Source organism: Fukomys damarensis, unplaced genomic scaffold (assembly GCF_012274545.1).
Source record: "Fukomys damarensis isolate Sample0158 unplaced genomic scaffold, DMR_v1.0_HiC HiC_scaffold_17, whole genome shotgun sequence".
NCBI classification, from domain to species: Eukaryota; Metazoa; Chordata; class Mammalia; order Rodentia; family Bathyergidae; genus Fukomys; species Fukomys damarensis.
The window spans coordinates 56,328,881-56,345,427 of record NW_022900929.1 but is presented as its reverse complement, the minus strand read 5'-3'; the positions used below and the strand labels follow the sequence as shown (position 1 = coordinate 56,345,427).

General features: G+C 38.1%; 1 protein-coding gene across 1 annotated transcript in view; it reads right to left on the bottom strand.

The window, feature by feature from the left end:
* Npas3 (neuronal PAS domain protein 3) overlaps positions 1–16,547 on the bottom strand; it is a gene marked incomplete at its 5' end in the record, with an annotated part of 850,606 nt that overhangs the window by 225,759 nt on the left and 608,300 nt on the right. Inside the window, one exon of the mRNA XM_033765310.1 lies at positions 14,926–15,015. Coding sequence (XP_033621201.1) covers positions 14,926–15,015 — 90 coding nt within the window. The remainder of the gene's footprint in view (positions 1–14,925; positions 15,016–16,547) is intronic.

Genomic DNA, 16,547 nt, shown 5'->3' with positions numbered 1-16,547 from the left:
ACCAGACATGGGTGGCATTTGTTTCACTTAATAGACCTACTTCTGCAAGCAGGCATAGATCATGGCTTACTTTACACACTCCATTTAAATATTTGCAAAATGCCAGTTTGCCACAGGTTTGTACTTGGCAACCTAAGGGCTAAAAGGAAGGTTAAAAGGGGTGCAGGGAGGTAACAGGAACATATTTATTCTTTCCCAGCTTCCTCTCTCCCTCCAATTTGTCTTTTAATTTCCTTCCTATATTCTCCTTTTACAGAGGAAAAACCAAAACAAAACAGTATTGAGATGTATTCGCAAGACCTTGAACCTTTATGTTCTATGTCATATACTTGAACAAGAACAGAATCATCACTAAGGTAGATGTAAGCCTACTAACAATTATTAAACGCTGACAGCTAAAACAAGAATTAGAAATGGATTTTAAAATCCTGAGGGCAGTTTTTGAAAATTTCACCATAGATCCAAATAAAAAATGGATCTGCTCCCCTTGCTAAGAGCTTCCAGAAGGACTGCGTTGCTCATACTGTTTTTATACATTTTACCTCCATAAGAATATTCTTTTTATCAATTTTGCCCTAATCACAGAGAGACACATGAGGAAGAAAAGGACTGTGAAAGCCTCTGCATTCAGATAAACACTGAAGACAAGGAAAACTACGAAACCTAAATATGAAATAAAGGCAGCAGAAAAGGGAAAAAGGCCAAGACTTCAAAGTTAAACAAAGTACAGAAAATATTTTCTCCCTCCCCCCAACCCCTATACAATTTTTCAGATGTTAATAGGGAGGACAATCAATGCAATCCTTGTATCTTGGATTCTCACAATCTTAGTAAACTTGATAACCAGTGCCCAGTGGAGAGGGGACAGGCAGCGGACTGCATTTTGATGGCTAATGAGCTACGTTAAATGATATCAGGTGACATGAGGTGTTGGTCCGTAATGGAATCCATTACTCCTCCTACAATTTCTGAGGATTTTGTCTCACAGGAAGTAACTCCATCAGGATTCTCCTGGGCTTAGCCTAGGACTGGCCTTTCCTGCTTTGCTCTTTCCTCTTGTCTGATATCACTGGTACTTTGGCATATTTGGCCATCACACCGCTGCCTAGCTGGACCAAGGTTGAACAATCCTAGCAAAAGTAACTATGTAGGCTTACTCTGGTATCATCTTTACCTGGTGAGAGATACCACGAGTTCCTGCAAAGTGACCTCTGCTTCCTTGCTCCCACCTCTACACTCCATTCCCTACTTTCTCTTCAGAGAAGAGATTTCCCTGTTTATTTCCAAGGTTCACGACCTTTCCACTATTAAGTACATCCTCTAAAAGACATGGTGGCTCCAGTGATCTATCAAATCTCTTCCATTTATTTTTTTATATGCTCCAACTTTTTAACCTAATATTGAAGTCATCTCAGCTTTAATATGTGTTCTATTTACCTCTTTTTTCCCTCAGACTATTTTTTTGCTCTTCTGTTTCTCCCCTACCCCATCCCATAGAACCACCTCCTTTACCATCAAACTGCTTGACAGGCCAAAACATGCTGAATAAAGTTGTACCTCTCATCCATCAAACCTGATGTATCGGGTGTCAGCCTTCACTAATCTCCTGATGAAACTCAAACCACTGTTTATCTTCTCTTCTTCTCTAACTGATGCGTGCAAGTTTTTTTTTTTAATCCTCCTAACATTTTAGCTTTTGGACATGGATCATGCCTTTTCTGCAAGTCTCCTTTTCTTTGTCTGCCTAATGACAGCTTCTCTGGTTCTTTTTGAGGAATGTACTGCCTAGGTTACTCTCTGACCACTCCTGCTCATCTTCTACGCTGCCTTCTCTTCATCTGCCCATGAGTAACTGGTGGTTTTCTCAGGGCTGCCTTCTCAGCAGCCTTCCCTTTCAGCAGCCACCTCTCTCTCCCTGTGGAGTTGTCATTAATTCCTCTTGGTTCAAGTACAATCCATTTGCCAACCACTTCCCAAATTGCAACTTTAAATTCAGCCTCTTTCTTGAGTACTGAAGCCTGTCCTTTTAACAGATGTTCCTCAAGCTTCTCAAATTTTATGTGTCCTAATTGAAAGTAAGTTTTAAAGAAATGTACTTCATTCCTGCTTCTCATCTATGGATCAATGATCACGGGATTGACCTTATCTGCGAAAGGCCTCTCAAATGCACCCCTTCCCTTTATTTCCTCTGGGATACCCTACTATAACCCCTTTCCATCTCTTTTCTGGACCATTTTTAATTGATAGGTACCACCTATCCTGGTTTTTACCCTTGGCTATAATTTTTTATTTTTTGTGAAACACAGATCAAATATTACACTTTTCCCTTCAAAAAACAGGGCTCTAAAGGAGAAAGTCCAGTTTCCTAGATTACTGACACCCTTCCCAGTTTGCTTCTGTCCTAACTTTCCAGACTCATTTCTAACTACAAGAAATCACTTGGCACAAATGCCTTCCTCTGCCTCAAATACCCTTTCTGCATGGAAAATGCCCATCAAGGTCTGACCTAAAATGTCACTTCTTCAACAAATCCTTTACAAATTTCCCCAGGAAGAGTCAGGCATCTATGTTCCCTGTTTCTGAGGTTTTTAGTGAACTTCTCCTTTATAACATGGGACATTCGGTGTTCTTTAACATATCTGAGTTCTACTATGTATAAGTCATTCTAGCTTGATTAGGGTCATCTTGAAGACACTATGTCCCTGACAGAAAGAACTAGGCCTTTGTCACAGTAACCTCATTTTCTATCAGATTTGAGCATGTGTAGGTCACTAGTAAGTACTGGCTGAATGCAGGCATGCATGAACACTTGTTAAGTGTGGGGAGAATGTTACAGGTACCCCCAAGTTTACACCTCTATTACTGATTACTGGTGGTCCCTGGCACTGAATCTTGGAATATTTTTCTAATAATGTTGAATATTAGAATTTTCAGATGTATCCATAACTTTCATAAAGTTTTCAGAAGTTCATTTACATTTACTACTGTGAATTTTTTTATGGTTCTGAACAGGATGCTTAATTGCTCCCAGTTCCAAGTTCAAGTTCTCCTGCTCTCCTGCTCTCTCCTTTCTTCTCCCTCTCCCTCTCTCTCTTTTTCTCTCCCTTTGTGGTACTGGGTATTGAGCACAGGGCACTAGGCATCCTAAGCAAGTACTCAACTATTGAGCTATATCTCCAGATATTTATACTTTTTAATTTTGAGACAGGGTCCTGCTAAATTGGCCAGAGTGGCCTAGAATTTACAATCCTGCTTGCCTCAGCCTTGTGAGTACCTGAGATTACAGGTTTATGCACCTTGCCCAGAAGATTCAATTTCTCTTAACTCATAAAACTGGAACGGGTTAAAACTGCATGATAATTACATAAAACTTTCCAGAAGCAGCTAGAAACAGTGGTTGACACTGGGTACTTTGGAGTCAGGTTGGATAGATTTAAGTGCTAGTTCTTCTCTACCTTCTAGTTGTATGACCTCTTTGCCTCATTTTCCTTATCTATAATATGGGATAGTAATTGTACCTAACAATAGTTAGCATTATTGTCTTTTAATTGAAGTAAAATGTTTAGAATAAAGGATAGCTTAATAAATATCAGGTATAGCTACTGTTAAATGTGAGGCTATAAACATGAAGGGATAAAGTCCACATAGTGATAGAAATACATAACAGAGGAGGCATCAAGAAAGCACAAGTCCATCCTCGGATCATAATATCTCAATATTGTTTATACTTTTATACATTTTCAATGCATACCCTGCTTTTGCCATCCTCAGACACCATATAAAAGGCTTGGGAAATGTAAAAAATATGAATTGACTATGTTTAAATGCCTGGAGTCAATAAAATCAGTATTTATTCTTGAAAATGAAGTACTCTCGTTAAAAAGAAAGTCAGTCTGTCCTTTGCATTAGCCCAGAATAAAAGGGTAACGACGAGGTAGCTGTGAAAACTACAGTTATTGACATCAATGACCTATAAACAAATCCCCTTCAGCATGATATACAGCACTTCAGTACCCTTGTTTTTATATAATTGCTATTACAAAAAGCCTTTCAATTTCGAGTGTTCAAATGAGAGCAATTCATATTTCAGATAATCTGCCAACGAGGAAAACTAATTTCAAAATATTTGATCATAAAAGTTGTCCGGGGCTTCTACAGAGATAATTTAGTCAAATAATATCAGATAATCTGGAAGCAGTCTTTGCAGGAAATTGCTAGGGACTCCATCTAAGCAGCCTCCATTTGCACTTATATAAATGTACTGAAAGTGTAGGAGACTTTGACAGCCTGCCATATGTGATTTCATTCCATAGCCTACCTACTTTACCATCAAAAGTTATATCCTTTGAAGCATTGCCAGAATTACTTTACCCCAGTAGATATGCAAGATGTGCCCTTTAAAAGCCATATCACTTCTTTTCTACTCTGGCTAGTTCAGGGTAGCATCTGCTCAACTAAATTCCTTTGAAGGTTAAAAATAAAATAGCCTACTTCTTCCAGGCTCTCCTCCCCCACCCATGCCCCAGTGTTGAGTGAATTGCAGAGAGCACACATTTTAAAGAAGGAGCCTGAGAAATCGAAATCACCCCTTCATTTCACACTTAAAGAGAAATTAAGATGCAAGCTACTCGCCTGATTAGTAGCAGAGATAAGACCCAAACCAGGTGTCCTGGATCCCAATCCTAGGCTCTCTTTCCGGCTTTTCCAAAGGCTGAATGTCTAACAGACAAAAAAAAAAAAAAAAAAAAAAAAAACCCCACAAAAACCACAAAAAAAGAACAAAAAAAAAATTAAAAAAAAAAAAAAAAAAAAAAAAAAAAAAAAAAAAGACCCAGCCAGAAACTGACAATAGGAAACACCACCAATGGAGTGTCTTCATTTTATAAACAGAAACGAATGCTTGCATTTCATCTCCAGGAAACATTTGCTTTTTAGAAATAGTCAGACTTGGCACTGTCTCTCTTCAGTACTGCTGACAGTTGCAGTCAGTTATTACACTGTTGTGACTTGGAAGCTGATGCCCCCAAACAGTTCAAAATTAGTAACATCATGATTCAGGATTGTCTATTTCCCCCTCAGCTCGCTAATCTATGCTTCTTTTATAATTATTTTAAAAGGCACTATCTGATTTCCTGAGCACCACCCCAGGTGTTCTTAGTGATAATGAATGGATAAACATATCATCCAATGTCACAGAGCAGTTGTGACATTTTAGAAATATCTTCAGTTCAACTCTTCTAATTTCAATGTATGCTACTCCCAAGGCTGCAGGCCTGTGCTTTTACTGAAGAGCTGAATGAATCCAAGTAAATTGCATGATTTACTTGTCTGCTCAAGTGAAAAAGTTTTGAAACATAGTAGAATGGCATGGTCTTTTCATGGTATTTGCAAACCCGGAAATGTCAATTTTAATTACTGGAAAAATTAAAGTTTTTCAAAAATTACCATTTCAGGAAATTGGTGCTTAGTTTGACCTCTTATTTTCTTGAATTTTCATCTTTGGCCTCAGGGAAGTGCACACTTTTCTAACTGACACAAATAGGTAGACAAGAAATCAGAAGACAGCAAAACCTACACAGCACAGTGTCTTACACACCCAAGCTTGAAGTGGTCCTGGAAAACTAGAATTCACCAGAGTAAAATAGACATCACGTTTCCCTCCTTCAGATGACCAAGTTGCAAACAACATTCCCATTAAATTTAGCAACTGAGGCTAAGGGGAGACCTCTGTGCTTGCAAGGAGGGAAAAGTCTCACTTAGACATTTGTTTGCCAACAGAATCTCAATTTCCATGGTCATTTTTTTCCAGTAGTAGAAATTTGACTGAGACGCTCCACACTAAGATACACTGTGAGACAGGATCTCACTAAAGTGCCTAGGCTGGGCTTGAACTTTCAATTTTACTTCCCTGGCCTCCCGGATAACTAGGATTTTAAGTGTGTTCTACCATGCCTAGCTCCGTGGTCATTTCTGATTGGTCTTAAAGTGGAACGTTGCTGGACACTTTAATTTTTGTGCCTCTTTTTCATTGCTTTTTATTTCATTAACTAGATAATGATTGTCCATATAGACATAAAAGGTACTTAACACTTGAAAGAATATTTTGTAATAAAAATAATTTATTTAGTCACTTTGTAGTTTTGTTAAGATCCACATTTCTTAACACAGAGCAAATCTGCAAATTTCATGGGAAAGAACCATGTCAGAAGTAATACTGCCACTTCTATTTTTTGGAACTAGCTCTCTGTTTCTGCCTTATGTAGAGCCAAGCACATTTTGTACAAATTATTTTTTTCTTAGATCTTAACATCTAGTCTAATAATTAGGAACTTTGATTAACCATATATATAAGCATCTATCTAAAGCATAGTAGTCAAGACTACAGAATGACAACACAAATAGGAGATCTGTGAAACCACCCCTAACATGTATACATCCCTTAAAGGCCTAGCTTTTTCTGAGACCCAACTGTCTTTTGTTTCCATGGCAAAGCAGTGCTGAAAGGGCTTGTATGTGGCCCTCAAACAATGTTTCCATTAGGGAAAGAAAGCCAAAAAGGAGGAGGTCTCTTAATATCAACTTTGCTTCTATAAAACCTAGACAAAACATTAAATGGCATGTGTGATTCTTGATCTGCTGACCAAATACTGTATTACTGACATATTTCTGAGATTTACCAAATGCCATCCTTGGTCCATAACTACCTACATTACCTCTGCCAAGGGCCTCAACTTGCTGTGAAAATGCCCATCTGTGACCCCATCTTTTTCCTCCCCACAGAAAGTTCTTCCTGCATACATTCTCTTCCTCTTTAAAAGTTTGCAAAGTTATTGAAAGCAACAGATTTAATCTGCCAGCACATTAAAAATTAACGGCATAGGAGAAAGTTTTTGTCTTATTACTGAATGTGGTAAATTTGCAGCTGTAGGAGGCTGTGAGGAGGAGACACCCAAAGGAAAACCTGGTTTCCTCTTTTAGTGATTCATTTAAAAATTATTTATATCACTAGACAAAAATGCAGTCACTGCGAAACTATATCAGAAAGAAGACAACTGTATACATTTATATATATATACATATACATACATACTGGTATGCAAATAGACAGACTGGTATTCACACAAATATACATCAAAAGCTACCTTAAATAATAGAACCAAGGGGCTGGGGATTTAGCTCAGTGGTTTCACCACCTGCCTTGCAAGTGCAAGATCCTGAGTTCAATCCCTGGTAACAACAACAACAACAAACAAATAAACAAATAAATAAAAAATATATTTTATATATTTATATAATAATATATATGTATAACACAACACAATCAATTGCTATCAGTATCTTTAAAGGTGATGATTTTAGGAAAAAGAAAATATATTTTTGGACCATCATCCAAAGGAGGGAGTAGGGATAAGAAAGATAAGAAGCCATGGGCACTTGTTATCTAAAACCAGCACTGCTTTTCAGACTGTCAGCCTAATTCTACAATTTATGCAAAAAACTAAAAGTCAATTCCCTTATTATATTCCAACTGAAATTATCACTGAAATTGTTGTCATATTACCCTCATCATGAAAGCCATGCATTTTTATGTAATACTTAAGCCCCACTATAAATTGAATGTATACATATAGAACAGAAATGTGGATTTCACATGAATTTGCAATTTTATGACCTCCTCCCCAGAAGGTCAAGTTATTTCTTACTCTTCGTATGAGCAGCTTCTACTCATTCATAAGGTCTGCACTAAATGTGAAAAGGTAGCTGGTTTAGGAGGAGAGGTATTATTTTGCATATATTGTCTATATTAGCACCACATTATGGACAAAAATTATCTTTACTTTCCAATTTTGCATAATAAAATAAGCTATTAAATTAATACCATATAGAAAATACTGGTTGTCAGGCAAAGAAATGTACATTGCTTTCCAGAAAACCAGAGACATTACATTGCCAATGCCTGCATGAATAATACATGGGTTAATTCAGAAAAACACCGTTTCATTATTTAAAAATGAATAAATTACAGACAGAGTGATGGCTAAATTTTCTTAATCTTACTTTTGCTTAGTGCTCTACTTCAAAAATGAATCTGAAAATACCATTTTATCCATACAAATAAAACAAGCTAGTTCCTCAGAAAGCATTTTCCTTTGACACTAGATTTCCTTATTCATAAAATGAAGAATACTCCATTTTCTTTTTTTTCTTGCTCACATTAACTTCAGAAATTAAGAAGCAATGCAGAAGGTCTTCGATTTATGCATCTGACAACGGTGAACCCATCTTGAATTGTACCGAGATTGTGTGAATTGGTCCAACAAGAAAATTCCCCTTTGCACAGACTTCCTGTGTTTTAGCCTCACTGCTTGGTAAAACATGTTCAAAGGAATAAATAAGAATAATATGATTCTCCTGTACAGTCATGCCCATGTTTTCTAAGGTATTGGTCCACTCTGAAGACCTGTTAAAAATCAGGCCCATTTGGGGACTGATGAAGGTATGGAAGAGAGAAAGCAAGGCACCAGTAATAAGAAATTAATTTGGAGTTAAGATAAGTAAAACATCCCCACACAGTGCATTTTGGCTGAGCATAAAGTGACAGCCAGCAGATTATTCTACCGATTTCTAATGCTGGAAATTCGGATGGCATTTACTAGCATAACCTTTCAACTCTGAGCACATCAATAGAGGCCGACAGTGGCTTGAAATATGATTCCTTGCAGATAGCATATCCTCATTCATCTGACTGTGCTGCTCTGTGCTCCATTGCACAAACAGCGTCTCACCCACTTCTGAGAGGACACTAATAAAAAAGGCATCAATTTTCAGCTCTAGTACTACTGTGATCTCTTTATATGTTCGACATCCAACATTAAATTAAAATGCTGTTATAAATCCTACTTTCTGAATCTGGAATGAGTGTTGGGTTTTTGTCGCATGAGACTGCAGCAAATCTTGTCAAAAGCAAGGAAGCACGTCTTGTTCACTCAGAATTAATGTTGTGGATGAAAGAAGGAGGTAAAAGGGGTTGAAGATGGTGAACTGAGGGTGTCAAAGGCAGTGGGGACGGTAGCTTCAGGGGGCCAAACCAGGCAGGGGATTTGCTGCTTTTAAGAAATGACTAATCAAGAATTGTAATTATCAACGACAAGCTGTGTGGCAGGCAGATGACTGATAAACAGACGCATGCGCGCACACACACATTCATATACACCAACAGAAAAAAATTAAGCATAACATGGTCAATTATTCCCCACTGGAAGAAAATACTTTGAAAATAGCAGTGGTCCTGATGAAGCCTCACAAATTGTATCAAATTTCTGCAAAAAAGGGTTGCTACTGGGAATCATGGCCAAATACTTGGGTAAGTATTACATGGGGTTACCCGGGCTTTATGCCATTGTTATATAATTTTATAGTTAGAAGAGTAATACCCAAGAATAATTAGATGGTAAGGGAATGTTATTAGAAACATACACAAATGTTAAAGACAGTTTTTAGGAGATTTGTGTCAAAATTATGGGAGGGGGATCCTGAAAATAGAAGGAAAAAAATGGTTAGATTTTTTTTTCCCTATTCTGCCTAAGATAGCAATATTCTATAGGGGAACATTAGGGGAGTTTTCTACTTCCTCTGATAAACAGATCCCTGCCACCAGATTATCACCTAAGAACGATGCGAACTAAAAGGCAGTAAGGGCTTCTACAAAGATGCAGAGCACAGAGCTGTATTCCTGTGCCTGGCTCATTCATAATTATGGATGGAATAACGAGGAGTGTTTTCCTGTTTGGCCGGAAAAGGAGGAAGAGAGAGCAGTTCAATATCTGGATCGAACAGAGGAACTGTTTCCCCCAAGGATCCTGCCGGAGGAACCTTGACATGCACAAAGTCAGAACGTAGACAAAGTTGCCCTGGTGAGAACGATAAGGTCACCCGTGGGATTGCTGAGATTATCTCTGTCAAGCACTCGGACAGCATGCAGTCAAATGATGCATCATGCAGTCATTTTCGGGGGGGAAAATCAATTTCTTCACCAGGTCGCTATTTGCTTTTCAAAGTGCCCTTGTAGGCCTTCACCACCAAGCATTTATCAATTTAAATGTTGTAAATTGATAATGTGCCACTGTGCCTTGTACTGTTTCTGAATTATTTTGATACTTATATTTTCTCAATAGTCTCCAAACCCTCAGAGCTTCCACATTCAAAAGGGCATTTTTCTTTGTTACATCCAGAAGTGATGAACTTTTTATGATTAGTACCAGAGAAAAATGCAGACTTATGGTGGGAGGGGGAAAACACAAGCTGCATAAAATTGTACATTTTTTGCTTTTTTAAAAACTTAAGCTGTGATTATCTGGAAAGCTTTCGGGGTGGGGCATAAAGCAATATTTGCATCTATTTAGAAAAGGAACCCCAATTATCCTAGTGTTGCATACATTTAGAAAACCAAGTATTATAAAGCTAACACTTGTTTCGATCATTGCAAGCCCTCTGCTGTGCTGAAATAATAATACTTTTTTGCCCTTATATTCCAGCTCTCCAGGACGTGATAATGCCAAGAAAGAGTAATAACTTCCAAGGAAAGCTAATGTCTTCTTTTTCTCACCCTACAACAGGAAAAGTATACACATACACACACACACACACACACACACACACACACACCCCTTTTATTCTTTTATAAGCACGGAAATGAGAGTATTAACCACATACTAACCTCAACTTGATTTGCATTGAAAAATAAGAGAATGGAAGAGTTGAGGCTTGCACTTTGGAAAAGCAAAAGAAAGACATGGCAGTTGCAAAGCATCTTTAACCTCCAGTGATTTATTGGCCCTCAGCCAAGTTATCAGGGGAATCTAATTCTTCTTTATTATTCAAATAAACCACATTTGGCACCATGGTTCCCTTTCAGAATAGCTTCACAAATAGACTGAGCTCTGTCATTTATTTGACCTTGTACTTGTGTGCTGTAGCTGTAATTTTATTTGCCATTCTATATAACAAATGCAGAGAAATCTAAAATATGGAGACGAACAACAGGACGGGGGAAAGGAGTTTCTGGTAAATATATCTGCATGGATTAAAAGAAAAAAGGACCACATTTAAAACAACCATTTACCCCCTTTCACCTTCACCTCTTTTAGCCCACATTACATCTATGGCTAACCTGGTCCTTTCAGCAAGCTGCCTTTAAACTAGCCAATTTGTAACCTGGTCTTTAGCCACCTTTTGGCTGGCTTGCAATCACCAGGAAATATCCGATATGAAGTGAGAAGGGAAGGGACTCATTACACAATACAGGCAGGCAATTGTGGCAGTGGGTGTGATTAGAACACATTTCAAGAGAGGCTTCAACTGGTACGTAGGGGATTTTTCAGTGATGTAACAACGGTAAAAAAAAAAAAGTGCTAATTTCTCAATTTGCTCTAGATTCCATTTTGTAGGAAAAAGGATTTTATGTTAACTGGAAAAACACTGCTGGCGTAGATGTGAGCTGGAATCATTAATTCTAATCTCCCAAAGAAAAATGTTTTCAGAAGACGTGAGTCCATTTTTATCCTCTGGTTAACCGAGAGGGCCTCATGGTAACTGCAAACCGTTTTTACCTAGAAAACCAAGTCCATAGTACATAACTCTACAACTTAGTGCCCCTCCTTGAGTTAAGTATCTATCTGTCTGTCCACACATCTTGCTTTCTGGCAAAGTCAAAGGACTGCTGTGGAGATTCAGATCTCTCATCATTGCTCGACCCATTTCTTTCATCACCATAACAGGAGGACACTGTGAGGGGAGCAACAGTGCCCACACCCCAACAACAATGACACCAACCGCTTTACACCCAGGGGCTGCATCTCTCACCCAGGCTCCACCTCAGAGCCCAGGAGAAGTTTCCCTACTTGGTTAGCTCATGAGCCAAAAAGAATCCTAGTTCTTTCCTGAGCATAAGCCACTTTAAAGCCAACATATTTACTTACATGTCAAAAGAAAATAAAACTGAGGAAGGACTATCTTGAGAGTCAGAAATGCAGATGCAGCCATGCTCTCACTAAGAAACTGACAAGCTTACAATACTCCTCAGTATTTCACAGGGTAAGACTGCCAAGAGAGTCACATGTTGTGTTTTTTTCTGTACCGGGGATTGAACTCGGGTCCTTGCACTTGCAAGGCAGGTCACCGAACTGCTGAGCTAAACTGCCGGCCCTTCATGTTGTTATTTTTTTAAAAAACTATAAAGGAAAGCAGGGGCTACTGTTTTATAGACTCCTTGTCACTATCTATAATGTGATGGAATAACCACTTAGGCAAAGTTATAGAACACAAGCAGAACATTTGGTCCACATTTAATTAAGGGTAGAGGGATAGAAGAGCAAAGGAGCAACAGAATAACTTGGAGTATGTTTTCTTTTTCTCCCTTGAGTGCTGTGTAACCTCCATAACTGCAAAAGAAGATTGAAGAAACTCAGGAAAGGTTAAAACTCAGGGACCTGAATTTCCCTATTACAACTTATGACCTTAATGGCTTGGAAATTCTTTCCTCAATTTTCAACATAGACTTTTTCCTTCATGCTTTAGACATTCAAAAAATATGTCAAGTTATTTTCATATGAACCTAGAACTATCTTTAACCTTCAGCTTTTTACTAAATTGCTATATGCAAAATCTCTTTCTTCCAACTTACCCTCATCTCTACTATAGAATGCTGCTAGATAAAGCCTTGCCCTGTGCATGGGACCCCTCCTGCCAACACCGCAAACCCACCAAAGAGGAAGGCACCAGCACCTTGCAGCCAGGTCTGGCCCTGACTGAGTCAAGATGCTGACTATGGGTGCACACTTGAAAAGCCATTACATGTGACAGGAGCTGAATGCGTAGAAGTTGCCAGATACTAAACTATTGCTATATACCTACTTCATTCTGCAGGAACCTCAATTATTTGTTTCCAATTTTAGAGAAAGATTGACTTAAGGTACAGTAGAGAAGCAGAGAAACAAACTGCTTTTAAGGAGAAACCAGCACAGGGTTAAAGCCAAATTTTTCTTGAACAGATGATATTTCAGATGGCCACACTATTCCAGATGCATCAATTTCCTTGAAAATCCAATCCATATATGTGCATATGCTGTGCTGGCAGGAGGACTGACTGAAATGGCCAAAACCCAAGAGCTAATATTCTTTTGGCCGGGATAATGCAATTATTATTTTCCTAGCTATCAGTCTAAGCACACAGAGCCATCTGTTATGCAAAGCAAACATACACATCTCAATTACAGAAAATGCAGTTGCCTTGACAGAATTTGGATTACACCACTAACCAGGGCTGTAAAATGTGTTTGGAGCTAGTATATAATGGATGCTTTTCAGGAGTTCCCTAATTAGCATTTACCTGCTTAAACTAATTATTCATCCTTCTTCTTTACTGGCTTATTAAACTTTGTTGGAGACTCTGCATAAAACAGATGAATGTGGGCACTGGAGAACAACAAACAGTGGCGTCTCCAGTTGTATGCAGTCTGAACAACATGGTACTGCACAATTTCAAAATTGGAGATCCTCAATACTTGGTCCCAAACAGATTAAGATGAGACTTAAGGTCTATTAAAGGCTACTACAAAAGCAGAGATTTCAACGTGATACAAGAATACTAACAGAGAGTTAACAATAGCTTGGTTTCTATCACTGGGTTTCTTAAAGTCCGCATGAAATAGAATTACTCTATACACTGCAATTTGTGTGCTTTAAGGAAGTGTTAACGATCGCAGCCCTTGTTTGGATTCTCAACAGTAAATAATCAAATTTGGCAGTGATCCTCCTCCTTCGCCAGCCCTCTCGAGTGCCAAATCTCTCTATTATTTCCTAGTGTCTTCCCTAATTTAGCTATTTTCCAGCAAACTCACTAAGAGCCAAAGGGTTCCAGTCCTACTGGCTGCTACCTTAGGACTATGACAACCTTCAGAAGCAAGGAGTGTGGATGGGTTGTGCTTAAGCAGAGAGAGGTGAATCTTATCTCTATCTTTAGCTCCAAGGAATGAGAGGTGGATTATCTAACTTGGCAGATCATCACACACAACAAAATCCCTCCTATTCAGGCTGTGTTTTCCTCCTCCAAACCACCAGATGAAAAGGGTCAAACTCAGCCAATCACCTGAACAGGCACAAATATCCAGATGTTCAGTACTTTCATGGGGAAAACATCTGGATAATTAGCTGAATGGCAAACTTTACTTCAGGATATTCTGGCACTATATAGATGCAGTCTGTGTCTTGGAATCCAGTGGAGCTCAAATTTTTGTGTTCCAAGGGAATATCAAGATCATCCAGGATTTGTCCCTTACCTCATCAGACTCCATCTTCTCTCCTCTCACAAACACATGTGAAAAATTAAATGCAAACCATGGAAAGATGTCTTATTTTATAAATTATCTTTCAGCATTAGGAAGCATTTGCAAAGGCAGCAAAATATATCTTTGCTAGAACCCTAACTCAACACATTTTAATGGTCTCTTTCAGCATTTCTTGACTCCAAATGACTCCTGCCATTGTGTCAGCTCCCAAGATAATGCAGGGTACTCCATAAACATCCAGTAATAGGACACAAGGGAAGCACTATTAGTGTGTCCCTTTCCTACCGGGCACAGAGGTTTCAAAGTTCAAAACAACTGAGGGAAGAAACTTCATTTGTTCTCAATAAATTAATAATGATCCTTGGGGAATGGGGAGGGTAACTAAAGTTTCTGAGCACAAGTTTATTCCGAACATTTAATGCTGACAGGTTTGTAAGTGACAGAGAGAAGAGTCGGGTAGAGTCCATTAAATAATAAGTTTGATAATTCATACTAAGCAGAACAACCCTTGAAAAAGGAAAAACACAAGGCTGACACAGCCTTTACAACTGTCACCAAAAATCCAAATTGTTCAACTTACTTGTGAGAGGCCTAGGTAGATGGAGACCGTTTCAGAAATGTACAAAAATTTTCCTTCTTGATTTAGTGCAAATACAAAGCCATCCAGGGACTGCAGGGGAAAAAAAACATATAAATAGGTCAATAAATATATAATAGATATTTAATTAATAAGGAAACTGATACAAAGCATCATTGAATTTCGGACAATTTTTCTCCATGGATAACAAAAGTCCTAAGATCTTTCAGCACCACATTATACATGAACAAGTTAAAGACCTAAATTAAGACAACAAGCTTTTCTGTATTTCTGAAACTTATATCTGTGTCATTTTGATCAAGATACATTACATTCATGTACAAAATAAGGTAATACTGATTTTATGAGATATCATCTTTTTTTTTTTGGATTCAGTGGTTACTGAGGTTAAATCAGCAAGTTTCTCTATTGCATAGCTGAACAGGAATGGAAATTGCAATGAAATAAAAGAAAAAAGTTTCTATATAAAGAGCAATTAAAATTACTACTACAACCACTACAGATATCAATAATTTACTAATTAATAAAGGGTTACACCCTTCTCATTCCCAGAGCCTATTGTGTTAGAACAAATAGGAAAATTCAGTACATTATGGGTGAATGTTTATGGGCTGAAACCTTACAAACTGCAATCTTGCTTTGCAGAACTCTGTATTAAAGTTTTATCATGATAGATCTAGCTTCTATTACAACTCCTGAAAACAGAAGAAGAACAATGAAAGAATAAAAGGATGCTACACATCATCTGTAACTCCTGAGAACTCAGTTCAACTTCCCACATGGAGGGTGACATTTCCAGTCTAACAAATGGCATAAATCATCATGGACTCTAAGTATGATACAATACTCAAATTGGGAATATATTTGTTTCAAATTCTTGCAAGTGCATTTCATATTCTCCACTGTGCTCGTGTCTTTTGTTTTGTTTTATTTATTTTTAACAAGGTAGAGTGCACAAGTACTGCTTGTTCTGGAAAAAAGGTTTTAAAGATTAGCGACATTAACAAAAGCCATGAATTTGCAAATGCAGGAAATCTATGTAGGGAACAAAATATGTGGGAAATCTAAATAAATTGATGACATCCATCTTTCCATATAGAAAGGTGAAAACACGTAAGGCTCTGATAGTAATATGTATTCTTTCAAACCCCAATAATAACTTCATTCTCCTAAATGCTGAAATTGCTTCGAAGTGTGTGTTCAAATGCAACGGTTCGTATGTGTCCCCCAGAGTTCCTGTGTTGAAAATTTAATCCCTACTGCAATTAGTGTTGAGAGGTGGAGCCTTTAAGAGGTGATGAGGCGAACAAGGCTTTGCATCATGAATGGATTAGCACCCTTTCCACCTGAGCAGATTAGCTGTTCCAAAAGTGGGTTCCTGAAGAAGGGAAGAGTTGGGCCCCTTCTACTCTCTTTTTAGGGCTCTTTTTTGTCTACTGCCTTCTGCCCTGAGATGACATAACAAGAAGGCCCTGGTTAGATGTAAGCCACTTGATCTTGGACTTTTCAGCCTCCAGAAGAATAAGAACTACAGTTTTGTTCTTTATCAACTACCCAATCTCAGACATTCTGTTATATTAGCACATAACTAAGACAATGAATAT